A 25,637-nucleotide genomic window follows, 5' to 3' on the forward strand; every position below is an offset into this window, starting at 1 on the left:
TCATCTCAAAGATCAACTCCTTCGCCCCACATCCATCCCTGAAGGAAGACAGAGGAGCATCTTCCGTCAGGAACATTCCGGAAACTCCAGGACCAAAGTGGGTATCAATAACTGGGTAAATAATAAGAGGGGCCTGTGGCTGACACCCAGTTCAGTTCGACAGCAGTGTAGCAAAAGGACCACAGTCACAGCCACTCATTATGACACACGTGGCTTGTTCGAAAATACCTCACTCAGTGCCATGCATCCTATCCACTACGGAATAATATGAAATCTTTCATTAGGCTGTCAACCGAGAAAGACTGTTTCTGCCTGATTCTTTATCCAAAGGCAAGGGGCTATGTGGCTTGTTAAGGCTGAACCCGAACCGCTCCGCTGATACACCGGTGTGGCTAGTAAGAGTCCAGGGGTATCCGATTGGGTGTGACTCGCGAGATCCACACACCAGCCTTGATGTGGCGTCGAAGCAGAGGGACTGTGGATGTTGTCAATTGTCAGGTGCTTTGTTTCTTTTATTGCTGGTGGACGAGTCATATGCTTAGTTTGATGTTTGTGATCGGAGGAATGGTTCGGTGTGGTGCAGATATATCACCAGAGTTAAGCGTTGAGTGTTAACGATCTACAAGAAATGTACATTGTGTTAGCTATCTGTATAGAAGAATGAAGTGGATTAGAGAGTAATATTAGCTGCTTTAATTGCTAAGAGTCAGGGGTAATCATTGATATACACCGTATGGAGTGTTAGGTAGAGGTATATTGTTGATGTTCCATTGTTAGACAGAATGTATCTGCCTAATTGCTGCACTATCGACTGTCCCCATCGAAACTAATAGCCCGGTGGATACACGTCTTAGTGTCGACTATCTGCTTCGACTTGATGCATGCGGAACGGCTCTACGCGCCGACAGTATACAAATCACTCAAACTCGGTGATGGTAAATGTAATTTGGAGCGTAGGTGTATGGAGTATGCATGCATAGACTGAGTGTCCCCTCCCTTCCTCAGGACCGCATAAAAGGCTCGACGCTGCTCAACTCGTCTCTCTTACTTTCTTTCTACATATAACCCAGTGAACTTACCTTGACTACCACATACTACTACACATAAATTGCGAGTAACATGTCCTACTACGGAGAAAGAGATACCTACTACGGAGGCCCGCCTCAACCCACCTACGGCCGGCCTCCCTACGACCGACCCCCCTACGAGCAACAGCAACAGCAACAACCATCCTACAACCGCCCTCCCTACGACATCCCACCCCAGGATTCACCCTCGTACGGCCGCCCTCCGTACGAGCGGCCCCCCTATGAGCGTCCTCCCCCCGAGCGCTCCCCCTCCTCCTTCGACCCATCTCGCCCCCGCTACGAGGGACCACCCTACAACAGCTCCTCGCCCGCCCCCTCCGCCCGACCACCCGCAATCTCTCCCCCACCCCTCCCCCTCGGCTGGGTCCAAGAATGGGAACCCAGTCTCCGCCGCGCATACTTCGTCGAGACGGCAACAGGCCGCTCGCAGTGGGAGACGCCCATGCAGGACTCCGAGCACGCGAGGGGACTAGGCGGGCCCCCGCCTGAGTCGGCGGGCTACTATGCTTCTCCTCCGCCGCCGCCGCCACAGGACGGAGGCTACTACCCGCCTCCCGGGGAGTATCCGCCTCCGGAAGAGAAGAAAAAGTCCAGCGGGGTGGGGAAGATCATTGCGGGTGGTGTGGCGGGTGTGGCGCTCGGTGCGGCCGGTATGGCGCTGTGGGAGCATGAGAAGCGTGAGTTTTGCCTTTGCAGATGTGGTTTTATGTTGATAGGTTGCTGACTAACTTTTTATAGGTGAGGATGAAGAGGAGGAGGAGCTCAAGGAGCGGGTGGAGAGGTTGGAGGAGGAGCAGTACCGTTCTAGCTCGAGTTCGGATCATGAGCGGGCTCACTCGCCTGATTTGGATGACTGGTAGTGGTAGAGGTGAGGGTTGGATGCATTGCTGCTGGGTTTCGATGGTTTTTTTGTATGTTTGCGAGCAAGGTCCCCGAGTAATTGATCATCGGTGGTGTTTATTTTGTTTGAGCGGAGAATCACTTTAGAAACAAATCCGAATTTTGAGCGAGGCGGTGACATCATAGCTGCAGCACATGCTCTGCGGGATCAATCACTTTCAACAATCTATCGGCCCATCCAAACATTGCTGGTGCAAATTATCTAGGACGATACTCAAAATGCCAAAATATGTGAGTTAATTTGAATTGTGTCCATGATTCCCAGGTAACCCAAGCAGAGCCTTGTCATTCAATACGACAGCGTCGAAGCATGGCGGAAACATAACGGCGAGATTGAACGAATGTATGTATACTCAGCGATCGCATCTGAATTGGCGACTGATACGGTGACAGTACGAAGGACGGGTTCGCAGCAAAAGGGGCAGATAAGTTCACGTTTTTTATTTCGACGAGAAGCCTCCCTCCTATACATACTACTTCGTATGGCTTTCTTTTTTTGCTGAGATGTTGGACATATTGCTGACTGGGGTCAAGATTCGTTGTACCCGATAATGTTACGCTGGAGGAATTGAAGGAAGTGCAGTTCCCAGAGGGTGTCTCGGTGCAGTTACATCAGGAATCTTAAACTTCCATTGTCATAGTACCACTTGTTCATGGTCGTGTCAATGTTGATGCTAGATTATTTCCAGCATAGAATTTCCCCATGGAATAACCCAAACCAAGCTTGATCGTTCCTGACAAAGTCCCTCCATCCATTCGCGATCGTTTCCAACTCCTCCTTCGTCGCATATCCCTCCTCCACAGCCATCTTCGAAAACCCACTCGATCTCATCCTCGCTTCCATTGTTCCACCCCAGTATTCCCTTTCCTCAGGACTACTAAAGCACCATGCCCCAGCACTTTTCTTGATTCTTGTCCTTTGAAACCCGGCTTCCTCTGCCCAAACATGGATATACCGGCCGGGATGCGGATTGCCCCCCTTCGCTTTACACATACGACCTGTAACCTCTTTCCATCCGGCGATTCCCGCGTTGTCAGGGTACCATGTCATCGATGCCGACTCCCTTGCCGCAACAATCCCACCGTCACTCTTCGCAACCCGGCGCATTTCCCGTAGTGCACGCACTGGGTCCGCGATGTGCTGTAACACCTGGTGAACATGGACGATGTCGAAGGTGTCGTCCGGAAAGTCAAGTGAGTGGATGTCGCCGACGCAAAAGTCGATGTTCGTGATTCCATGTGTGGAGGCGAGGGATCGGGCTGCGTCTAGCGGGTCGGCAACGTACTCGATCCCCGTGACGTGGCCTTGGGGGACGAGCCGCGCAAAGTCGATGCTGATGCTGCCCGGGCCGCAGCCTATATCAAGGATTTTCATGCTCGGTTTGATGTAGGGGACGAGGTAGGCGGCAGAGTTGGAGGCGGTGCGCCAGCTGTGGGTTTGGAGAACGGAGGGGGAGTGGTCAGTGATGTAGACAGCTTTGTTAGACATTGTGGTTGTTGGTATGTTTCAGAGATAATCAATTGATGTGTAAGAAGGAGTCTACTTTGGCATGAAAGGGAGAGCGAGAGCGTGTTTTATGTCGAGCCGTACAATGTTGACGCCTGCCGATTCCGGCGCTCCGATGGTTCCTTTCGGAGTTCCGTAGGACTTTCTTAACAACCATGGATATGTGCACAGACTGCGAACAACATCATACCAAACTCGTCCACCCCACGAACCCATTTTCCAATCCTTTCGCGTCGTCCAGTCGAACCAGTCTCGGTTGATCGCCATAACTCCGATATTTCCAGCATCCCGTCTTCCCATTCCAGGAGGTGCCGGTCATACTCCTTTTCCCATACTCCTCGGTCTGTGACATCCCATAGTACCCTGCTTTCGGGGACATAGACCCCCTTCATTTCGTCAGCCACAAAGTTTGGTAGACCCCGATCTGAATTGTAAACACTGCTGAGCAGGTACATGGTGTAAATGGCGCGACGTTTGGCCGAGACCACGATCCAGGATTCCCAATTTGGCCGCGTATGAGTGATCTCCTCCGTACACAATAGGCCATTCTGAGCAGTACGGAAGGCAAGCTCCATTAAGGTCATCATGGTTTTATCGGTTACTACGGATACGTTGCCGAGAGGGCTGAAGTACATCAAGATGGTATAGACAAGGTAGGCTTGGAAGGAACATAGGAGGTCGTAGTCATGTTGACTCGTTGTCTGTACAATCAGTTTAGAATCCAAAGGGACCTTAAAGAAAGCGTACCTCACTTGCCAGTCTTTCCATTTCCGCCTCCACAGTGCTCATCACCATCGTCTCGCTTCCTGGAGCCGCTTGCTCCCACATTCGGACAAGGCTGTAGCAGTTGGCCAGAGCTTGTGGCATCTGATTCGTATTGACTTGCGTATGATGTATAATTGGTGGAAAACCGCCATCCTTCAGCATATACCGTGGATATGTCCTGAGGATAATGGAGATGTATTGCAACGTAAATGGATGGTAGGCCTTGGGAATCTCATCTCGTCCCAGAGGTGGGAGGAGATACGGTCTCAGCCATCTGTCTCGGATATCTACTGCGTTTAGACTTGGTGTCAAGTCGATATCCGTAAAATCGAGATCGAGGCGTCTGGCCTGTCCGCTGGTTACAGCACGAGGACGAGGAGACCGGAAAGTCGCAGCTGGGCCGGATTCCGGTATCAAAGACGCTGGTACCGGAGCTATAGCAGAGTCTGCAAATCCTTGTATACCAAGAAGTGGTGTATAGTCTTCTCCGACGTCGTTAGCGGTACCAGTGACCTCAATCTCAGGTGTAGCAACGCGCCCCGGCGGATATTGGCAACTGTGGCCTTTCGACCTGCATCGCGAACAGATAGGCTTTTCCAGTCCACATCGTACTTTGGATTTGGTGCAATTCTGACATGCCTTTTTCCGTGGAGGAGCTCTCTGTTTTCCTTTGTTTGCATTTGTACTGTATGGAGATGATCTCATTGTTAGTTGATGATGATAGTTGTCGGATTGATGGTCGGAAATCCGAAATCCCGATGTGAAGTGGGGTTCGCAGGAGGCGTAATGGCTTCCTGAATCAAACACTGAAGGGAACAGAAGTATTACCGCAACTGGGAATCTTACTTCATGTCGAGCTTACAATTCTGGGCCGGGTTCAGTTGGATTCTTGATACAGTTTGCAGGACTAGTGGCTTGCGCATTGCTCTTCTCATTTGGCAGAGTGACCACCACAACTGCGTGCCTGTTATTCTTGCCCTACCGGTCGCGGTTTATACTTGACTTACGCCACACGCTTTTCCTTCTTCTTTTCTAAACTGAGGATAGTGGTGTGTGCACACCTTATATGCCTATATATTGTTTATCAAGGTCATATTGTGGCTACTTGGTTTGGAAATCAACTATCATATTTCCCTACAATACAGCAGCATCACATGTAGGGCTACCAAAAGTATACTACGCATGTCGGATAGTAGAATAGTAGAGATATCAAATGCCAGTATAGTAGTCATACATGCAAGAGAACGAGAGAGCATGTGCAATCATCCATGTATGCTTGACAACAGTACACGCGGATTCATACTACGTCGAGGAGATACCAATGTAACCATCTTAGTCAAATGTCATTTGACATTCTGCTCTCTATGGTTATACCATTCTGCTATAACACTACAATTTCCTTACATGGAAGAAATCTCACGGGGCGTCCTGCGATGTCACTGGCCACCAGCCACAACGTATAACGATGGATATACGGATAAAGGGGGGGGGCTGGCTGCTTCTTGTGAATCGACGTTATCGTCCGGATTCTTCTTGGGTGTACGACCAATTGTAGGTGATGGTTGTGGTTTGTTCTGCGATTCGCCACTTGGCACTGATGTTGGTCCGGTTCTGCCTTCCTTGTCTAACAAGTAATAGAAGTTGATAAGCTGTTGAGCTCAGGTCCTAGCCTTTTCACTGCTCTTGTATTTCGGTAACACTGTCGTCAAAGTCGTTTGGAATTACAATCCTGGTGTCGTAATGTCTGTTGAGAAAGGGAACTATGAATTTCCAGACGTCCGACGCTGCATCTTGAATGCTAACTAAAAAGCCTGTCCATCCAGGATATTGCGTTTTACCATACAAAGCAAAACGTACAACAACAGGCAAAAGAAACTACAACATTATCATAAAGGTTATAATGATAGGGGCGCACTAAAAGACAGACCAGTTAGCTAAGGTAAAGCCTCTAATTGTGTTACCAGCCCTCGTGCATTGCTCATTTGGTCGGCCAGTCACCATGTGCTCTATTCATTGCCGTAGTCTGGGTTAGACGGCAGAGGGGTCAACATGGGAGCTGTGACGCCAAGGGGAATCTCTCAAATACAACATGATTAGAAGAGTCCAAGATCTCTGCTGAAAGGAAGTCTGGAGTGAAGACCACTCGCCACAGATTGCTGTGACCCGCGCCTGCAGGGTGATTAGCACCTTAGCAGCAGAGATACAATAGGTAGTGAAATGCACTTACCACCATATGGCCGAGGTCTGCTGGTCCGACAATCAAGGATCACCCAATCCCTGACCTGGCCATCTTGTATGAATTTGTAATATCGACCGCCGGGCGCAAATCGCTCACAATGTTCTGCCAAGCGGTCTCCCTCTCTGAGTATTTCGAATCCCCATCCACGGGATACCAGTTTGAAATCAATTCTTCCACGGTTGTCTCCCGACCATTCACTTGTTATCTTTGTCGCAGTTCCGAGAACTGCATGTATTGCCCGGTAAAACTCATCCTGATATGCAGCTTCAATTGGGCGAATAACAGCGGCAGTCCCCATCCTCGTAGTAGAGGAAAGTGCTCGAGGCGAAACTGCTTCACGACGCTTGCGGTGAACGTCTTGATGTCAGGGTATTTTCACTTGGAAATGGACGGGGCGAGTCCGTAAGAAAGTGTTCCACCTATCTGTTAGGTTAGTTTGACCCGACATTGTGAAATTGGGGATCATGGGCATACTTCGCATGGAGATGGGTGGGAAATACGCAGCGAATGTCCTTGTCATCCCAGCTAAGTGGCTCTGTGTGGAGCCATCCTTTCTCATAGCAAATACGAATGCCGTTATTCGTAAGGTCTTGGGATACACTTCCGTTTGCCAGTACTTCACGTAGAATATCAGCAGCTTCGACTGTAAGGTCACGCCATTTGATAAAAGATCGTTGTACTAGCGTGTCCTTCAAATGTTGGAAAAGCCGGTCTTCATCTTCAAGGAGGCTCATAATGTGTTCCTGCGTAACAGCCTCTATCGTCCCGTGCTTGAGTTGAGGATGATAGACCTACGCGAGTGGAAAGACGGTGTTAGTCACAATCTATTAGAGTTTAGCAGAGCTCTTACTTGGGAAACAAGGTTCAACACCGACTCCACGCTGCCTGGATGCCCATTTGTCATTGTGAATATGATGTCCCGCGCACTGAGCTCGAGTCTGAGGGGGCGGATCGGGTCAGTACATGCTCGGTTGACAACATCATCAAATTCGGCCCGGTTATAAAAGAGAGATATTTTTGGTGCAAACTCGAGCTTTGATGGTGTGATCGAGACTCTCTGCTTCGGACCCAAATAGGCGAGCGGAGTCCCAACAGCAGCTTCTGACGGGCCCGCTTCGGCACTTCCATAGCTGCTGAAGATGCATATTCTTGGGCCAAACCTGCTTCCGCTCTGTGTTTTGACAAAATCAAGCCAAAAACCATTGTCGTAGTATATCATCTGAGCTTCATCAATGATGAAGACAATGTCGGTATTGTAAAGTGTTGTATCATTGACTGTGTAACCAATACCGCGGGCTAGTTCAACCAGTATGTCCATCACTGATCTGCTTCTATCCGGAGGCCAATTTACCTGTTAAGGGTATGGCACCCTCACTTTCCGAGTGCGCGAAGGATATGCAGAACTGCCCGTTTTCTCATCCCAGTGAGACGTGAGAACGGGACTTGGTGAGAATGGCACTTTGATGTGCCTACGGGATACAAAGACACAGCAGACCCATACCTTGCGCCCCATGAATGGCGAGTCTTATATCATTTTCCACGCACGGCGTGTAGACCGGTAGACTTTTCTGAGACGCAAGCTTTCTCCCTCCAACTCCGACCCCATCGTTTCCCTGGTAGGTACCAGACGGGTTGATTACTAGTCATAATAGTAACTACACATCTGCCAGCATCCAAATTAGGAAACCCAGAGTCCCAGACATATCTGCCACAGCGATGATGCCGTACTAGATCTGAGACCAGAAGTGCTAAGCAACTATGGCTCACACGTATTCTCTGCAGTTAGTCTGTAGCCTTCTCTTAAGTTAGCAACAAGGTAGACTGCAGCTGGGTGTTGTACTCCCCAGAAGATAATAAGTCAAGACCCGAGTCGGAGTCACTCAATTACACCAGGACGAAGTGGTGACCGAGATGCTCAGGCTACCAGGCATTAAGGGACAGATTCTGCTGGTCATCGCCCATGCGAGCCCAGACAGCGTGTAGTATTGGAGGAGTGGGATGACAGGTTACTGTCTCAAGGTCCAACCAACCATCTCTAATCCCTCTTGCATGAGAATAGCATACTCATCCTCTTCTTCGTCTCAACAACATTCATTTATGGAGTGTAATGGGCCATCTGTGAATGCCATATACTGTCCCTTTCTGAATGTAGCTGTTAAGTGGGCATGGTTAAACACCCACTCCAGACAATTGGACACGATGTCTATGACCGTTTGAAGATACAAGATGAGGAAAGTATACACTGGGTATACCCTGACTGTCATAGTGCGACTTTAATAGCCTTGCCATCGTTGTTTTGCCGGACGTCGGAGTTCCACGGACAAGCACGACGCGCGTCACCTCGAGAATCCCTGCTAAACACTGAATTGTATCTGCGCGGGGACACGTGAAGGGGTTATCTGGATTTATTAGTTAGCAGTGATGGATAGTAGAAACAGTAGTTGAACGGGCCTACCCATCGTAGTCATGCGAGGCGTTGAGCCTGCCAGAATTCTTCGTATGAATTCCATTGTGTTTGGAGAAACACAGAAGACGACAATGATAAACTGCGCTTGCCAGAGGTGGTTTCTGTCCGCGGCCAGGCGCACTTTCCTAGGAGTTTCGTAGATATGAGCCGTAATTCGCGATACTGAGAATGGTAGGCACGGTCGAAATTGATGGGAATTGATGGGAATTGATGCTTCAATGAGAAAGGTATGATCAGAGAGACACGTTACTTGTCGTCAGGGCCTGACCCAAACCACGTGGTTTGGGTCGGCTATAGCTCAAAACGCAACGCATCACCTCGATCAGCAACCACATAGCGCAGAGATGGGCTTATCTACATGCGCCCAATAATAAATACCTTATTGTTACATTAATACCAAAATTACATGCCAAGAAATTTACCATGAAGGTGATATATGTAGAATCAAGCAATTTTAACCTTATTCTTTTAGGTAATCATTAGGATATACAAATAATAATACCCCTAGCACTATTACGTAGTCATACTGCTATTGTGGTTGTCTTAATTCGCCTTTTCAGCAATGAGTTTTATATGTGTAAACCTTTTACGTTGATATATTGCGTCGCAGGTGAGCTGTACGGAGTAGCCGACCCACACCATTAGGTGTGGGTTCCTATGGTGTGGGTTGACCCGTGGCGAGTTAAATAAGATGTTATCGTCACCTGGCGTATCACTACATCATGGCATTCTGAATCCAACGCAGAAGGGAACGGGGTAGTTGTTTCTGTGCCCATGGATTGACGTCTTCTTGTAGTTGAGTACCTTGGATTTTGTAAGACGGTACCTGAGCAGGACAATCAATAGCGCGTCCGCGCTGACGCGTTCATCTCGGGCATCCGAGCTCATGGCAACATGTACTCCTCTTTGAGTGCCTATATATCACCTTTGAAAGCGAGACGCACATCGATATGGCGGAGAAACCAATACGTATCCTCCTTGCGCACGTCGCATAACTCTCGCTACTTTTCGGTATCGGACCCGGGCAATAAGAATTGCATCAGAAAGATATTATACGCGTTCGACCCCGTTGAAAACCAATCCGCTGCTTCGACACGATCATATTTCTCGTTTCTCAACCCTCAAGCTGTCGCGAACTCGCCCGAACTGCGACATGCAAATTGCATTGTTCCGTCTAGTCTGAAAATACCATGGGTCACATCATTCCCTGCCTCGCTGCAGTCCAAGTACTGGACGGAAGCGGAAGAGGCTGCGAGAGATTTGCTACGGGCGATCTTTGTCACGCCGTCACAGAATGTCTCTGAGAAGTACATCGAAGCTGTGATTGACGCGGCTGTCTCATTCACTGTGAATGTTGCCCCAACAGGAAGCTTATCGAGAACGAGAGCCCTGGCGAGGGCTTATACGCTCATCTTTATACATGATGGTAAGTAAAGCCGTCAGTGTACTGTGGCGAATCTGACCACTGTTTATAATGCAGATGCTGTTGAGTCGGGAAATGTATGACCCGGCGCCATTCCATCTAGATGTTTCAGTGCTTACCAATAACAGTTCGATGCAACCATTCCGAATACGTATAACAATAATGAGCGACATTCTCACACCGCATTTGACATGGTAGCCCAGGAAGTCATGTCTGAGGACACTGCGCAGGGCAGGAGATTTCTGGACGGTATGATATCGTGGGGATCCCTGCCACAGACGATACAACCCAGCAAAGCCTTCCCGACACTCATGAGCTACGTGAAATACCGGATAGAAGATGTGGGAGCTGAGTAGGCTACTCTGATCCTTCGCTACGCTGCGGCACTAACGGTCCCAGCCTCGTCTTTCGCAGCGTGGAATTTGCATCGGATATCTCTGTTACAGATCGCGACGAACAAGCTCTTGAACGCCTGAGTTCCGCCTGCGCGAAGCATTGTGCATTGTCCAACGATCTATACTCGTATCCTAAGGAAGTCATCGCCGAAAAGGAGAACGGAGAACCTCTTCTCAACGCCGTCAAGGTCGTCCGGGATTTGATGAATGTTTCCTCTTCGTCGGCCAAGTCGATTCTTCGCGGTATTATATTGGATACCGAGCGGCAGATAGGTGAGGAATATGAGTCTCTCGTCAACGCGAAGGGTACGACATCATCACAGCTGGTCTACGCTCGGGGATTGATCATCGCTGTAGCAGGGAACATGTTCTTCTCGGCTACGAGTTATCGTTATGCTAAAGCCGTCGACGGATCCAGGCTAGTGTAAATAGTCAATATTAGAAAGCTGTGCATATCAATGCGATTCACATATTCTTCACTTCGTTCAATTTTAGCTTCATCTCTATGGGAACCGCATCTGCGACCGAGCCTATGACGAATCGATGATCTTTCTGCCGCAAGCACTGGTAAAGCTCAAGTCAATTACGCATAATGTTGTCACAACAATCAGGACACCTGGTGGTAACGGAGCATGTACCTTGGTATTCAATTCATGGCCTCGCTTAATTCGCGCTAGGCGAAAACGGCTAGTCCCACAATTGCGGCCCGGCCACTTTAAATTTCCCGTCTTTCCCCACTGACCTTTTCCTCCTCCACCCTCTCCTGCTCCACCTCACCTACCATGTCTCCTGAGCAGGAACTACGAAAACCAAGCTCTGTGGAATGTATAGCAGTTGCTTGAATCTCATTTAGAAATTGTTTCTGTTTCTCATTGTCTAGATCATATCTGACAACACTCTTTTTTCTGTATCTCTCAGCGTAGTCGCGTTTCGCGTCTCGTGTCTGTGTTGACGCGTTTCGAGCTAGCTCTTCGTGTTTCCAATCGACCTCTTGTTTCGTCAATGTGTTCTCTCTTCTTTTCTTTCCTTTCCTTATTCCTTTCGTACTCTCTTGATCTAAGGGTATTACACCCCGGCGACGACAAGTTCCCTCATGAACTAATGAGCGGGTGTCGGTTGCTGTATGCCTCTAATACCCAAATCAACGGGATACTAATAAGCATGTTGGCGCAATCTGAATCATGTCGTGTGTCAGCATGAAAGTCAGTATCCTACATTCCTCAAACCAAACCCGGGTGGTGCGTTGACAGAGCGTGCTGGGTGGCCAAGACCGTTGCCCCGTCTTGTGCAGTGGGTTCGATTCCCACCATGGGTAGTTGTCTCTGTCGTTAACGGCATGGTTCCATGAGGATTGACAAACTTGAAGCTGACTCCGCTTCGTTTTCTCCTCGTCTCACTGCTCGCCTGGTATTTGCTAGTGTGCGTGGTTTTTGAGGATTGACTGGCTTCGTGCCCCTCCGCTTGGCCTTTTCCTCGTTTCGCTGCTCGGCACTTTCGGCTATTGTGCGTGATTGAAGGAACTGAATTTGTCTGCCTCTGTTGGCTCAGCTGATATGTTTGGCCCTGAACGTACAACTCATTCAAATATGTCACAAGATTCGTCGGTTGTCTGTTTCTGCATCTCTTCTATGAGCATGTTGTCGCGTCTTCACGCCGACCCTACATGTATCCTCCGGTCCCCGGATGACAGCGGTTGTCTCGATTGACATTGCTGGCTTGTCACTGCTCGCATCACTTTGAGTGCATGATCTTCAGCCTGACGTACTCACTGCCTTTGACACAAGTTGAACAATGCCTGCTGCGTGATCAGAGTTACACGGATGTACTTCTTGCCATTGTCGCATCGGGGTAGCAGCCCCATTGCAGAAATGACGGCATCGAAAGCAAAAGGGAATAGGGGTTAGAAAATCGTGTCACCATGTTACAGCGAGCGTGCGTTCTCATCGTATGCCCACATGGCTCGACCGACTAGTACTCTATATATGTGGCTCCGACCGATCTCTGAATCAATCTTGCTGACGCCTGACGTTCAGGCGCTTGTATGCGAGGTTGTTGGACAACGGACGTTATACATACGGGCCGCCAGTCGTGTTGATGCCTGACATTCAGGCGCTTGTATGCACGGCTAAAGGTCTCATGTACTGACGACGCGACTTCCGAAGAGGTTGGCACCCACGCCCTGCTATCGTTTTAGTAGATTGCATCGTGCAGTCTCACGAACAATACTGGCAGCGTTTCGTTTCGTCGACAAGGCATGATAAACAACTGGTTCCTCTTCCTATTGGGTCTCTCCGAGGCTGCACGGAACTTGGGATATACCGGTGTCTACCGTCGGCGTTGCAAACATTGCCTACTTCGCCCTCGGCACGAACTGCCTGTCTACTGTACCTGGACCTTGCCTTCGGTTGGTTTCTCGCCATGGCTCGCTGTCTCGACTGGCGTCTTAGCAGTTCTTTTACCTTTCGAAGCTCGGAATTCCCGAGTTCAAGAATTTTTGTTTTGAATCATTCGGATCTTTTCGAATATGCGGGCCATGAGGGTTTCACTTTCTTGTGGGTTGTCGGTTGTGTGGGCTTGCGGTTTTGAGGGTCCTGGGGGGTTTGGGTAGGAGTGGCGAGCAGGGTTCGACTCCTTGTTAGCAGCGCCCGGCTGGGGGCAAAGCACCTCCTTCCCGTCGGTCTCGAGCCGGCAAAAACAAAAACAATATCGCTGCTATTACGATTTCGTACTTCGATATGGATGCTAACAATACTTGTTTTTAGTCGTTGAAACTTCCTTATTGTTCAAAGATCGACTTCCATCCCAACCGTCCGCCTCTTCGTTCCAAGGCACGTTGCAACCGTCCCCGGACATGGTCTCACCCTCTGAATCGATCACAGAACAATTGGTACAGTTTGGCGATGGACGGGGATACTAGTGCGTGCCTTCTCGTTGTTGGTGGTTGACATGACAAAGGAGTCCGTACTGTGCCTGGCGGATTTCGGCTCCTCTCTGAATTATTGTTCAGAACTGAATCGACGCTTTCTTGGATACTTCGCAGCAAGGCTCTGTCCCTGCGAAGAGCGACTACACAAAGCTTAAGTCACTTTCATGGGCTTATCATGCTCGCGGCTCTAGTAGCAAGCCCCGGATGTTCCAAATACAAGTTCTTGTCGGAGTATCCATTCCCCCCATGTTCGAGGCATATATTAATCGCCTTTCTCAATTGGCCACTGATGGGTCCGTCGACATAGCACATGGGATTGGACAGATCATTGCCGTGACCGTGTCTCAGGAAGTATCTCTCGTAGACTGTGTATAAGTGCTTTCTACGTCATGTACTCGCGGCCGGGTTCCACTTCCGATGTTGAATGGCATCGGTTGCAAATAATTAATCGACAGACTGAAACCGAGGCTTGATTCCAGCGCAGACGCACGAACATATCGTGAATATATATCGCTGCACATAGTCATCAATACATAGATCCAGTTAAGACTGTATCCTTCAAAGATGTATAATACTCTACAACCAGAGCAGTATCCAGGCGACACTTCCCAGCGCAACGAATAGAGTTGATATCAGGATACAAAATCCATCTACAACCAAACTCCAAAGTCGTTATGGACCCGCATGTGGCGCGAACTGGGACCACCGAAAATCTCTGCAAATTAGACTTTAGAAGTCCTAGCTCTAGCGTCTTTGTCCATCTGCCATCTTAGTCTCCTGAGGAAACTTGTCAAAGTTCTTCATACTTCATGCTACACCTTTGCTGAACGAACTAACATTTTGTTGACAAGGATTGGGATCCGGTCGCCAACGAGGACACCCAATTCAGCACATCTACACCAGACTCCCACAGGCCGTCTCATGCTCATACTCGATCAGGAGCGAGAAGAGAAATTTATTCGCAAATAACAAATTTTCGCTCACTGGTAAAATTCTTCTCGACTTGATAGTTTGCGTGCCTAAACGGATGACGATATGAATTATAAATTCAGACTAACATTACTAACTACGGACGCGTAGCTCAGTTGGTTAGAGCGACGAGCTTATGAGGTCGTTTGTGATCCTCGTAGGTCGGGAGTTCGACTCTCCCCGTGTCCAAGTTTTTTTTGGGTTTACTTTCCAACCCCGCCGATAGATGGACAGAAGCGTTTTCTTACCGGCAGATATCAATTGATTTACTCATGTTTATTGCTTCTTATTTCTCTTATTCTCATAAGATACTTCTGGTCTATTACTGCGCTTGTTGCAAATCGGGTTGCAAATCGGGTTACACCTTTGTCCGAGCATCGACGCAGTTCTCTGCACATTTAAGTGTCAACACATTGCGTGATTCAAGACCTAAAGGCCATGACTCTAAGCCTTTTGCAGACCCAAAAGAAGACTAACATGATCAAGCATTTACTCTACTAAGCTATACGGAAGGAAGAAATGCACTGACAAGTATACAGAGATATCAATTATTAAAACTATATTGCGTACAGACGGATCCAAGCCGTGACCCGGACCCGACGGTGGACTAACAAGTACAAAGATCGGATGGAAAGCCGACAAGCCCTATGGTGTCATTGCCATTGTTCTCGCATAACGCTCTCATGAACCGATCGTTGGAACCCTGGTCTTGCCTCGTGAATGATCGTCATCAACGTTCCCATCGCATCATTGCGTTGCTCTCCGCCGTCCGCCGTCCGACTTGTGTTTGACTCAGAGAGTCAACAGGCAAAGTCAGAAAGGGGGCGCTTAGAAAGCGACGGCGATGGCGGCAGCGACGACGGCACCGCCGAGAGAGTAGCTGAAGTGCTCCTTGCTGGCGGCGCCAGTGGCGAGGAGGTTGGTGCTGGTGGAGGCAGTGGCAGAGCCAGTGCTGGAGCCGGAGCCGGAGCCGCCCTTGGTGGGGGTAGCGCTGGTGGAGGGGGTAGCGGAGGCGCTGCCGGAGGCGGTACCGGTGGGGATGACGGGGGTGGAAGTGGCCGTCTCGGTGACGGTGCCGGTCGCAGTGGAGGTCTCGGTGGCGGTCGCGGTCTCAGTGGCAGGGGCAGAAGAGGAGGAAGCAGTGCCGGTGGAGCTGGCGGCGTCCTTGTAGGCGTCGAGACCCTTCTGGATGGCGGCGGTAATGCCAGCGGAGAGCTGAGCGGCGATGTCGGCGAGGGACTCAGGGACCTTGGCGGAGATGGCCTTGGCCAGGTTGTCGGCGGCGGTGTACTGGGCCTGGAGGTCCTGGTAGACGGTGCCACCGGCGTTGGCGGCGACGAACTGGTCCTTCTTGGAGATGAGGTCGCTGACGACGCCCTCGACCTGCTTGGTCAGGTCCTGGACGGGAGAGGTCAGAGCCAGAGCATCGGCGGTGCTGAGGGCAGGGCCGCTCTTGACGGTGTCGACACCGGAGTTGATGGTGCTGACGAGCTTCTCGGAGGCGGACTTGACGGCGGAGGGGTCACCACCGCTGTAGGAGGAGACGGCGGAGGCCAGAGCAGAGGTCTGGGCCGAGATGTCGGAGATGACACCGACGGCAGGGGCCTGACGAGATACCAGGGTGGGCGTGGCCAGGGCACCGGTGAGGCCGAGAGTGATGAGGAGGGCAGAGAAACGCATTTTGACCAACGAAGGGTGGTATTATAGATTAGTTGTATCTAAGAATGTAGTTGTATAGATGGACAGAATCGAGTGAGCCAAACGAATGGGATCGACCGAGCAAGCGAAAGACTGGATCTGATTTTTTCTTCTCTGGGATCTGAGAGACAAAGAGGAAGAAGGGATCGAGCAGTGACCTGGGAGGTTGTATATATAGGGCCTGGTACAGGGATTTAAGATTAAACCTCACATGCACGGAGGGAAGCAATCTACGGACTTGGACTTGGGACCGAGGAAAGTCGCGATCAGGGGCAGCTTCCCGGATTCTAAGCCATGGATTGACTATTCTTAGATCATGGCCACTCCCTACGAGTACGTACTGCACCGGACTCTGATGCTACAGTAGGTACTTTGGAGTCTCTCGTCGCCAATCACGAATGAGTGACCGGGATCCGGGGAAGCGCAACGAGCGATTAATCATTGTCTGGATGGATGGGGCAAGATCGTCGGTCTGGACTCTGTTTGATTCGAGTCGACAGTATGACTACGGTCTGTTGATCCCCAGCCTAGGTTGCTTCTGGATGGCTAGAGAGGACTGGAAAAGCAGACCGTTTCTCTGGTCAACATCCATGGATACCTAAGGAACAACCACGCAGTTATACCCGAATAGGACAGTCCTCCGTGGCTACCGTCTTAGCGCTGCAACATTGATCTTTTTCGCGTTCGAGATTGGTAGAGTCCCTGCACTAATGGCCTTGTCAATATGCACTAATTGATAAACAGTAAGGACTGACTAGCACCTCATAACCCCAGGTCCGCCCCCAGATCCTCATTTGCTCCTCTATCGGAACTCGGGTTCGTCCTAAGCGATGCTGTTTAGTGCGGGTGTGAATGACTGGATGACAGGAGAAGAGTGAGACAATGGAGAATGTTACCCCGCAGCCCACTCTCACTGGCTCTTTCCATGATTCTGTTGGTTGATCTTCCTCGCAGTTTCAGTGGCAAAGTCCGATTTTTCAGTCACTTGATGCACACTATTGAGCACAGAGTCAAGGATCCGGAAATTACTTACTCAAGTCTATCCATAAGATGCCTTACAAGGTGGTGTGATGTTGGTTCAGATTGCCTAATAATAATGCAAGTGCTTTCTTTCCCCATCCTCTCCCGAGACACCAAATGCTTCAGTTTGGGGATCTGCATCTGGTCTCATTCTTTATCAAAGCGTTTGATCTCCGATTTCAATACTAGTTGCACGCTCTCCTTCATCCTCGAGATTATCGTGTTACCCCGTATTTCCCCTCGGAAATCCACCTCGGTTACTCGTGCCTGGCCGTGGAGCCTTGGACCCTCTCTGACTGTAAGCTTGCGAATGTGGCGGAAGTTCGGATCCGCCAAACATACCAGCCGGGGTCCCTGGTAAGAAAAATTTCCGTGCGCACTTTTGAGCGCCTCGAATTTCGAGCGCTGCGGTTGACTATTTAGTATGTATGTATTGCTTTACAGACAGTACCTGGCGGACAGCTGTCATTCCACGATGATGATTGGTGTGCTGCATTCGCACAGGTACATGGTAGTAAATAAGTGTCAATAGTAAGACCTGACCAATATCGGCATCAACTTTGCAGTAGCTGTAACTAGGATTACAGACCATAGCAGAGTGGGTTCAGGATCAGACTTCAAGCTGCAGGAGCCGTGCACAGTCTCAGCTTTCACTGAGCTTAGTCCAAAATACCAAGCTGTCTGTCATGATTCAATAGTTCGGCTGACTTGCACTAAATCAGGTTTTGGTGGCACGAAGGATTGGGCTTGAGAAGTCGGTTTCTCTTTTGAAGATTGATGCCCATTCTCGAAACTTCGACTTATGTCTCCTAGACCCCTCGATACATGCATGAAGTTCTGAAGTCTGGAATCTGGATACTCTGTAAATTCGCCATACGAACGTCGCCCTTGTTGTTCCGGTCAGTCACGAGACATTCGCACTGCTTTCCCAATGGGACATGGTCTGTCCTAGCCTCAAATTGCACAATTATTGATTGGGCTCCAAGACCTCGCCAGGAGCAGGGATGGCGGCCGTTAGGGCCGACTCTTAGCCAGGGCAACTGATGCAAGGACGAGTCAGAACATAGAACAGAAGCAGGATGGTGGCGATAATACGCATTGTAATCCCAAGTTCTCGCATAGGGTTTCTTAGGTCTGCGTCAGTCAGCCGCCAACATCCGCGAGACCAGCCTCCTCCGCTTCTGCGACTCAGCCAAGGGACTAAAACGGTTACTTTGCGGCGTTGACAGAGTTGAATGCTTAGCGCTCCTTTTGGTCTGTTCGGTCTTTTTCGTATCAAAGATCGTCATTGGTCGCCCCTTAATATAACCTGTCGGAAGAGAGTTGATGGCAGGAAGAACGAAAAGCTGTCGTCAAATGGCATCATGTCTGGATACAGAGGACATGTGATCGTCTCGCCGTTCTCATGGATGAGCCTTAATGTAGTGGCAATGGGAGGCCTAAACATCCTTTACCACAGTTGGATGCATATCAGAACTCAGAAAGCGTTATGTTGTTGCAACCTTGCGAGATGCTCAAATTCAGGTAGTGTCTCATATTCTGGCTCGTGGGCTCATGAATGACATGATCTTAACTGATACGTCTCTCGAAACAGGATTATGTCGATCATACAAGGACTGATCGATGCCTCCCGCCCTATGTCCCAAAATTGGAGAGGAAGACGGGAGTTTGATCATCTTTGAGCTTCAAGACAGCCACAAGAGTTTCCCAATCACGGTTGGAATTGACTTACGACACTTCCCTCCACCATCGTCTTCTCCCAGACAGAAACGTCTGCCTTCCAATTTGTGATTGCGCAAGAAGATGTGTTCGCCTGTGGAAGGAATTTGTCCGAGCTTTGAAACGCCAAGCGGAAACCTTTTACAAATTCTCAATAGCCCGAAATCTAATTGCCACAATGGCAACTCCCTCGACGTGAACTGACCCCATATCGCGATGATTTCCTTGTGTCGCAGAGGCAAATGCCACTGATTTGGTATTGGTCTGCATCGGCCTAGGATCGTTGGTGCATGGACTCCCTCGTGATTCAGGCGTCTCGCAAGTGTATGCCTGTATTTCGCGGAATTCAATAGTCGATAAACAAGTTCCTTCACCCACAGGAGCAAGCAGGACGACGCTTACAGCAGTCAATGGACACTAGCCGTCGAGAGCACGGCTTCAACGTCCCTTTCTGTGAGGGGGTCTCTGCATCTTGGAACTAGACGCGCCCTCAGGTAGACAGCTCCGGAACCGGCGGTTCAGATTCAGCATGGGCGCGTGGTCGATCTCAGGCGCAGCAGCACCACAATGTCCGCGCAACTTATCCGCTCCATTGCACATGGGCGGATGCGATGCAGTATCAGCATACAGTGTTTGAGTGCTTGTCAATGGCGTTTGGCAATTCAAAGATCTCCCTTGTATCCCGCGCTCCTCTCCTGTTTTCGATCTCGACGAACCGTTTAGAGGCCACAAATACGGCGATGTATCTCTCAATTTGGACACCACGTGCTTTTTGAGGAGTCCATGAGTTCCTTCGATGTGATAGACTCGAGCGTCCAATCGTGCCTTGCACTTCCGAGCCCATCCGTTCCGTTCGATCCATTGTGTTTATTTGGGCTGGATGCTGCTTGCTCCTACCGATAGGTTGTTGGCTTGGACCAAGACTTCGGGTTCCGGGCACGATACGCTCTCATCCTTCCCTGCGATCCTGTTCTCCACGAAGGTTATACTAGACCGCCGGCAGCACAGAATCTGTTGCTGCTCTTTGCACTGATTCAGTACTCTCACCGAATCATGCAATGGGTTGGATAACCTTTCTGATCGTAGGTTCCACAACGGAGACACTCCACGAACATTGGTAAGGGAGATCATGTATACCCTTCCACCCATACAACTGTGACGCCTTCCAGTTCCCATTCATGTGGCCCTTGGCACATGCCTGTCTATCGTCAGGCGCCAACACAAGTCAAGGATTCATCTAGCATGTATTCTGCTCTGCCGTGCGGGCCGCTTTAGTGTCTGATCCAGTCGCTCATGCCATGGCTTGCGGCACTTCATCACTGGCTTCGGGGCTGGAGCATGCGGGTCATCGTAGCATTCTGGCGTTAGGAGTCATTGAACGGATGATATCCACCACATAGTAGATTCTTTGGTCCGGGTAGAAGCTGTCACCCGCTGATAGTCATTCAAGCGAGCGATGATGATCAGATAGACATCCGTAGGCTAATATTCTGCTTCAAGGCAGGGGAGGAAAGGGAGACCTGTCGACCACGGTGTTCGTTAGCCATGCATCGTGTAGCGATATCACCTTACTGAAATATTGCCTGTATCTCTTTGTAGAACTCCCTATACAGCCTTCCATTGTCATACCTTCTTGCCCGTGGAGTCGACTGCTTCTTTGCTGTGAGATAATGGACCTGACATCCTACAAACTTAGCAAGCTCTTTATCTATGGTAGAATCCCGTGTTGCGCCTTTGTCATGATGAGTAGGCATAATAGCTCGATGGATTGCTACAGCTCATATTCGTGAGCGTGAAAGAGATGTTATGCTGAGCCCATGTGATGTGGGGTGGGGTGTCAACACATAGATAAGCAACCAAGCACTTGATAGGCAAGGAGTTCCTTGATAGCAGTTTTCACTCGAGCGAGATGGCTTTTTGGTCCATCATTGGTAGATGGGGAGATATCGCTCAGCTCCGTGGGAGATAAGAAAGAGGCGCTCTTCTTATGCTCCTTGCACCAATGCACGGAGGATTGATATATATCTTCACGCTTCCGTATGAGGCGTCACTTTATGAATATATACCGTAGACAACTATAGCAAAATTGAAAAGCGAGATTTGAAGAAGCGTCCATAAGGATATGTATCTAGTTTGGAGACACTTTGGAGTTATCTCCTTGTTGAAGCTATCTCTGCAGTCTCAAGACAGAAGAGATATGTTTTGCAGATTATCCTAAATTTGCATAGCTATAAGGGCTGGGAGAATATACATGCATGAAAGGATTCATATTTATCATATATGACCTTCTCAGAAGACTTGTTCAACTCCAAAAACTACCCAATAATTAAGGGCATGAACTGAACCACGGGTATGAATCATCGTTAAATTGATTTTAAGAGTCCACGCTGAACCTAGAAACAAGGATATAAACAACAGTCGTCTGCCGCCAGCAGCCGTCCAAATCTCAGCCTAAGTGCAAGCGACAAAGTTGTTTCCACTGGCCCCAGTATGTGTAATAACACCAGCCAGCTGATCATTGCTGTTGAAGACGACGCGGTCCGCACCAGGGGAACCACCGCTGTAGATCCGTCCGGAGCTCAGGATAGGCCACTCATAGTAGGGACTGGAGACAGGGAAGTCGAAGCCCTCGTAGTTGTTGTACTTGTGGGGGTAGTTGTTGCTCCCAACGGTCTCGTCCGAGGAGTAGAGCTCGTAACCGGCTTCCTGAGCGGCGCTCACGGCGCTCGCGCTGTAGCAGTTGCTGCCGCAGGTGTAGTCGCAGGCGCGGGTGTCGAGTTCAGTAGGGGCGGCGAGGACAGGGGCGAGCAGCAGGGCTGCGACGGCGATGATCTGGTTGGGTTTGTTAGGATGGTGGAACGCTTATCGCGGTCGAGGTATAGAGGCGTATCGACGTACCTTGTTGTACAACATCTTGATCGACGGAGAAGTGGAGGATCTGGAGGATCTGATCTGAGCTGTGTTCCCTGGTACGAAGCTTTGAGATCCAGTGCGGAATGCTAGGCTTAAATATTATCGTTTACTAGTCGTCTAGACATCGTTGGTCGCTCGGATTCCCCGACGTTGTAGATTGTACACCATCATGCCAGCCGCGTATCGCGATAGGATAGTCAATACGGGGTTACATTTCGGTGCTCTCCGCAACAACACTGCATAACCGATTCGGCAGACGTGATGCCGATCCCGCCAGAACGCCGATCATATCTGGAATTCTGCATGACGACGGCCCCTTGGCGGCAATTCGAAACAGTCCAGTCTCCCTGTCGAAGAGAATCGTAGCTTGCTCAGTGTCTGTGGTTGGATGGTCCATATCCCGTGATGAAGTGAATGGCGGCCAAAGCATCAGGGGATAGAAAGGAGATCTCCCTTGTTGCGATCCCGTTGGCCAAGAGCGCGGTCTGATTCGATGCAAGAGGTTATCAGTTGGTGCTTATCCAAGACGCTAGTCGATGGGCCTGCAGAATAACTCGACAAGGATTGTCCAATCACTTGGCATTCTGGACATCACGGTGTTGATCTGATGGTTTGGAGTGTTCTTTGCGGGGATCCTCCACCTGTGAATTCAGGTCCTCATATACCAGAATGGATCCATGTTGAAGCGAATTTCATCTGTTCGTACAAACCGGTTCGATGGACTCATTTAATATTACCAGAGAATCATTCTCACCCATACACTTCCCCACGACGAACATCATCGACTGGGAATCGAGCTTATCAATCAGGAAGAGCTCTTCCACTGGATCTCCGACGGAATCCGCAATCACGGCCCGCATCCTAACATGGAACCACTTACCACTCCCGTTTACCAGGGACCTTAATTTGCAACCCGCCTTGGAACCCAGCTGTCTACCTAAATTATGCACAGATATCTGCAGCTTCTCTTCGTATACGGTCGATTGTTGGTGGAATAACTTTATATGTTGATTCAGATTTACAGGCCGATAGCTGACGCGTACAACAGCAGGAGCCGAGGTCTAAAGTATCAAGCAGTAACTGAATAAACTTGTTACCTCAGCATGTTTGGATTGATCCAAGAGTTATGGTTCATTCTACTCTATATAAAATCCTCAGCCAATGACAACGGCCAATACCCGAGCCCACCATGATTTCTGTTTCTTGACTGGCGGTTCATCCGCCACGTCTACGTCTGGTGACTCCCTCCTACCTGTCCAGATATCCATCTCTTCTAGCTTCACCCACCTAGTCTTGTGCCAGAACTTATAGCCCAAAACAAAAAGAGCAAACACAGGAAGCAATATATAGTTGATCACAAAATCGTCCGCGCTGAAGGGATTTAAAAACGCCGTGTATCCTTGGAAGAATACCAGGAAGATGTTCAGTGCGACAGCGAAGTATGTGCCCCACGGATACAGCCACGCCTTAAAGGGCAGTTTTGCAGGATCCTCTCCCTGCACGACCAAGGCTTGACGGAAGCGAATATGGCAGATTCCGATTACGGCCCAGACGATGAATGTCGCCACTGTCACTCGTTAACAGACAAGAATCGGAGGACGAGAAGCAAACTCACCACCGGACAAAGTGATCAAGGCCGAATAGATCCTTCCGGCCCCCGAGGACTGCGTCAGGAACACAATACAGGTAAAAAGGTTGGAGAATATCAAAGCAACCCAGGGCACCCCCGCTCCATTGGTGCGTCCGATGAATCGAGGTGCTTTGCCATTACGAGCCATGAAGAGCAAAGTGCGAGACGCTACGTAGAGGGAACCATTTCCTGCAGATATGACGCTGATCACAATGAGCGCGTTGATCAGATGAGCTGCAGGCAAAATCCCAGCATCCGTCAATGCGATTGTCAAGGGCGAGCTTGCTGCATTGGAGCTGGAGCCCAGTAGTCGCTTGTCATTGTACGGGAGTAGTATTCCGATGAAGAACATCGTTCCTATGGCAGTCAGTAGACAGAATCTAAGTCAGTTGGTGACTTTTCTCACCGATATAGAAAATCAGAATCCGCCAGAACACCTGGCGGATGGCTGTCGGGACAGCTTTGCGTGGATTTGCCGATTCCCCTGCAGTAATGCCAACCCTACGCAATCAACACGAGATCTTCGCGTCTGTAATACAACCGTCTGACTTACATCTCTGTTCCCGCATATAACGTTCCAGCAACGACAAAGGTTCGGGCAACACCATTGATAGAGTCCGCAAAAGGCCCTGGATCATGCCAGTACCTGAATCCAATTGGCTGAGGGCCTATCCCCCCTGTACTGATGCAAATCGCCAGTATAAAGAACGCAATGAGGGCCAGTATTTTGATTCTAGCAATAGTCAATCATATGCACGTAGGGATATCGCAGGAGACATACAATGATAGCCAAAATTCCATCTCGCCATAGGCCAAAACGCCTAGATTAGACAGACCCAGAAATAAGAACCAAAATATGAGTATCCAACCCCATTGAGGTACAGCATCGGTCCAGTATCCTATAACAAGCGAGATGGCATTATACTCATTGGCAAGAACCTAGAGTAGTCAGGACTGACAGTCACAGTAGAAGAGTAGGTTCGGCTTACCGTTACCCATAGATACCAGTAAGCCCATCCTAACCCGAAAGCAAGAGAGTCATCGATGAAACGCTGCGCATATTCGGTAAAGGAGCCAGTAACCGGAATGAGGGTAGCCATTTCGCCCAACGATTGCCTTGCTCATCAGCCATGGCTTTTTAGAAACTCGGCTAGGACTTACATGACAAAGAAAACTATGATACCAACCAAAGAAAAGCTGATCAACACGCCCGCTGGACCGCCCTTGCTGAGGGCATTTCCCGAGCCCACTAGCAAGCCGGGTCCAATAATTCCTGGCTTGACGTTAGGCGTGCACTCGCTTGGTTGCCAAAGCGAGACATACCTCCAATTGCGATCATATGTAAATGTCTCGACCGCAGATGTCGTTTCAATGGCGCTGCAAACACATCGTTTCGGCCTTCTCCCACATCAGTCGCCGCGAAACGGGATCGACAGCCCTCCTCGTCCCAAACCTGAGTTTCCGCTCCAAACGGAACTCCATCCTTGTTTGATTTTGCCGCCATTGGCCGCCGCATGCAACCTCTCAGGCTACCTGGTTTTGCTGAAAGAATTGGCACGCGGACAGAGCGACGAAACAGAGAGAGCGAGATTTTGTAGACGCGATTTGACTGCCTCGCTGCACTATTAAGCTGAAATCTCAGTTTCGGTCAAGAAGCACGTGGGTTATATCCCTCCTCATTGGCAGGCATAAACCACGCTCATTTGTCGGTGATGTCGTGATATTCCCGTAGCGGAGCGTTATCACCCAGATCGTCGCCCCCACCACGTTATCGACATGTTCACCCCGCCATCATTCGGTTGCAAGATTCTGATAGAAGTTGGGACCTCTGAGAGCCAGTGAAGGAATAAAACCCTGTACATTGTAATTGTCCGAAATGCCACAACTTCCTTTTCTGCATGGAGCGTCATTGGTGCCCCACTGAATATCAGCCTGACTGAATACTCGTACCAATGTTACATGCTTCATGAAGTCTTGC

At 49.6% G+C, this 25,637-nt stretch overlaps 8 protein-coding genes and 1 non-coding gene across 9 annotated transcripts, besides 3 other annotated features; 3 read left to right on the forward strand and 6 right to left on the reverse strand.

The window, feature by feature from the left end:
• Window positions 1-1,119: 1,119 nt before the first annotated feature.
• NFIA_030160 (WW domain protein) lies at window positions 1,120-1,948 on the forward strand (the record flags this gene model as incomplete). The annotated part of the gene is made up of 2 exons (XM_001262480.1): window positions 1,120-1,765; window positions 1,827-1,948. 2 exons carry the CDS (start codon window positions 1,120-1,122, stop codon window positions 1,946-1,948), a joined length of 768 nt encoding a protein of 255 aa, XP_001262481.1.
• A 719-nt stretch (window positions 1,949-2,667) lies between these two features.
• On the reverse strand, window positions 2,668-3,477 carry NFIA_030170 (class I SAM-dependent methyltransferase; the record flags this gene model as incomplete). Its single annotated transcript, XM_001262481.1, has 1 exon — window positions 2,668-3,477. One exon carries the CDS (start codon window positions 3,475-3,477, stop codon window positions 2,668-2,670), a length of 810 nt encoding a protein of 269 aa, XP_001262482.1.
• Window positions 3,478-3,505: 28 nt separating this feature from the next.
• NFIA_030180 (Zn(II)2Cys6 transcription factor domain-containing protein) lies at window positions 3,506-4,965 on the reverse strand (the record flags this gene model as incomplete). The annotated part of the gene is made up of 4 exons (XM_001262482.1): window positions 3,506-3,636; window positions 3,686-4,196; window positions 4,243-4,655; window positions 4,767-4,965. 4 exons carry the CDS (start codon window positions 4,963-4,965, stop codon window positions 3,506-3,508), a joined length of 1,254 nt encoding a protein of 417 aa, XP_001262483.1.
• A 1,965-nt stretch (window positions 4,966-6,930) lies between these two features.
• On the reverse strand, window positions 6,931-7,817 carry NFIA_030190 (uncharacterized protein; the record flags this gene model as incomplete). The annotated part of the gene is made up of 2 exons (XM_001262483.1): window positions 6,931-7,290; window positions 7,350-7,817. 2 exons carry the CDS (start codon window positions 7,815-7,817, stop codon window positions 6,931-6,933), a joined length of 828 nt encoding a protein of 275 aa, XP_001262484.1.
• A 1,334-nt stretch (window positions 7,818-9,151) lies between these two features.
• Window positions 9,152-9,178: a microsatellite.
• A 682-nt stretch (window positions 9,179-9,860) lies between these two features.
• NFIA_030200 (uncharacterized protein) lies at window positions 9,861-11,212 on the forward strand (the record flags this gene model as incomplete). The annotated part of the gene is made up of 4 exons (XM_001262484.1): window positions 9,861-10,392; window positions 10,447-10,466; window positions 10,518-10,741; window positions 10,789-11,212. The coding sequence occupies 4 exons, from the start codon at window positions 9,861-9,863 to the stop codon at window positions 11,210-11,212; spliced, it is 1,200 nt and encodes a 399-aa protein (XP_001262485.1).
• Window positions 11,213-14,780: 3,568 nt separating this feature from the next.
• Window positions 14,781-14,868, forward strand: NFIA_030210. The gene has a single exon. It is a non-coding gene; the product is annotated as a tRNA-Ile (tRNA).
• A 144-nt stretch (window positions 14,869-15,012) lies between these two features.
• Window positions 15,013-15,038: a microsatellite.
• A 469-nt stretch (window positions 15,039-15,507) lies between these two features.
• Window positions 15,508-16,359, reverse strand: NFIA_030220 (cell wall mannoprotein 1 family protein; the record flags this gene model as incomplete). The annotated part of the gene is made up of 1 exon (XM_001262485.1): window positions 15,508-16,359. The coding sequence occupies one exon, from the start codon at window positions 16,357-16,359 to the stop codon at window positions 15,508-15,510; it is 852 nt and encodes a 283-aa protein (XP_001262486.1).
• Window positions 15,699-15,841: a microsatellite.
• A 5,208-nt stretch (window positions 16,360-21,567) lies between the features above and the next one.
• Window positions 21,568-22,029, reverse strand: NFIA_030230 (extracellular guanyl-specific ribonuclease RntA; the record flags this gene model as incomplete). Its single annotated transcript, XM_001262486.1, has 2 exons — window positions 21,568-21,948; window positions 22,015-22,029. The coding sequence occupies 2 exons, from the start codon at window positions 22,027-22,029 to the stop codon at window positions 21,568-21,570; spliced, it is 396 nt and encodes a 131-aa protein (XP_001262487.1).
• Window positions 22,030-23,183: 1,154 nt separating this feature from the next.
• Window positions 23,184-24,759, reverse strand: NFIA_030240 (amino acid permease; the record flags this gene model as incomplete). The annotated part of the gene is made up of 6 exons (XM_001262487.1): window positions 23,184-23,596; window positions 23,645-24,016; window positions 24,066-24,160; window positions 24,213-24,392; window positions 24,441-24,598; window positions 24,649-24,759. The coding sequence occupies 6 exons, from the start codon at window positions 24,757-24,759 to the stop codon at window positions 23,184-23,186; spliced, it is 1,329 nt and encodes a 442-aa protein (XP_001262488.1).
• Between the last annotated feature and the right edge of the window lie 878 nt (window positions 24,760-25,637).

This window comes from Aspergillus fischeri, genomic scaffold (assembly GCF_000149645.3).
Source record: "Aspergillus fischeri NRRL 181 1099437636261 genomic scaffold, whole genome shotgun sequence".
NCBI lineage: Eukaryota > Fungi > Ascomycota > Eurotiomycetes > Eurotiales > Aspergillaceae > Aspergillus > Aspergillus fischeri.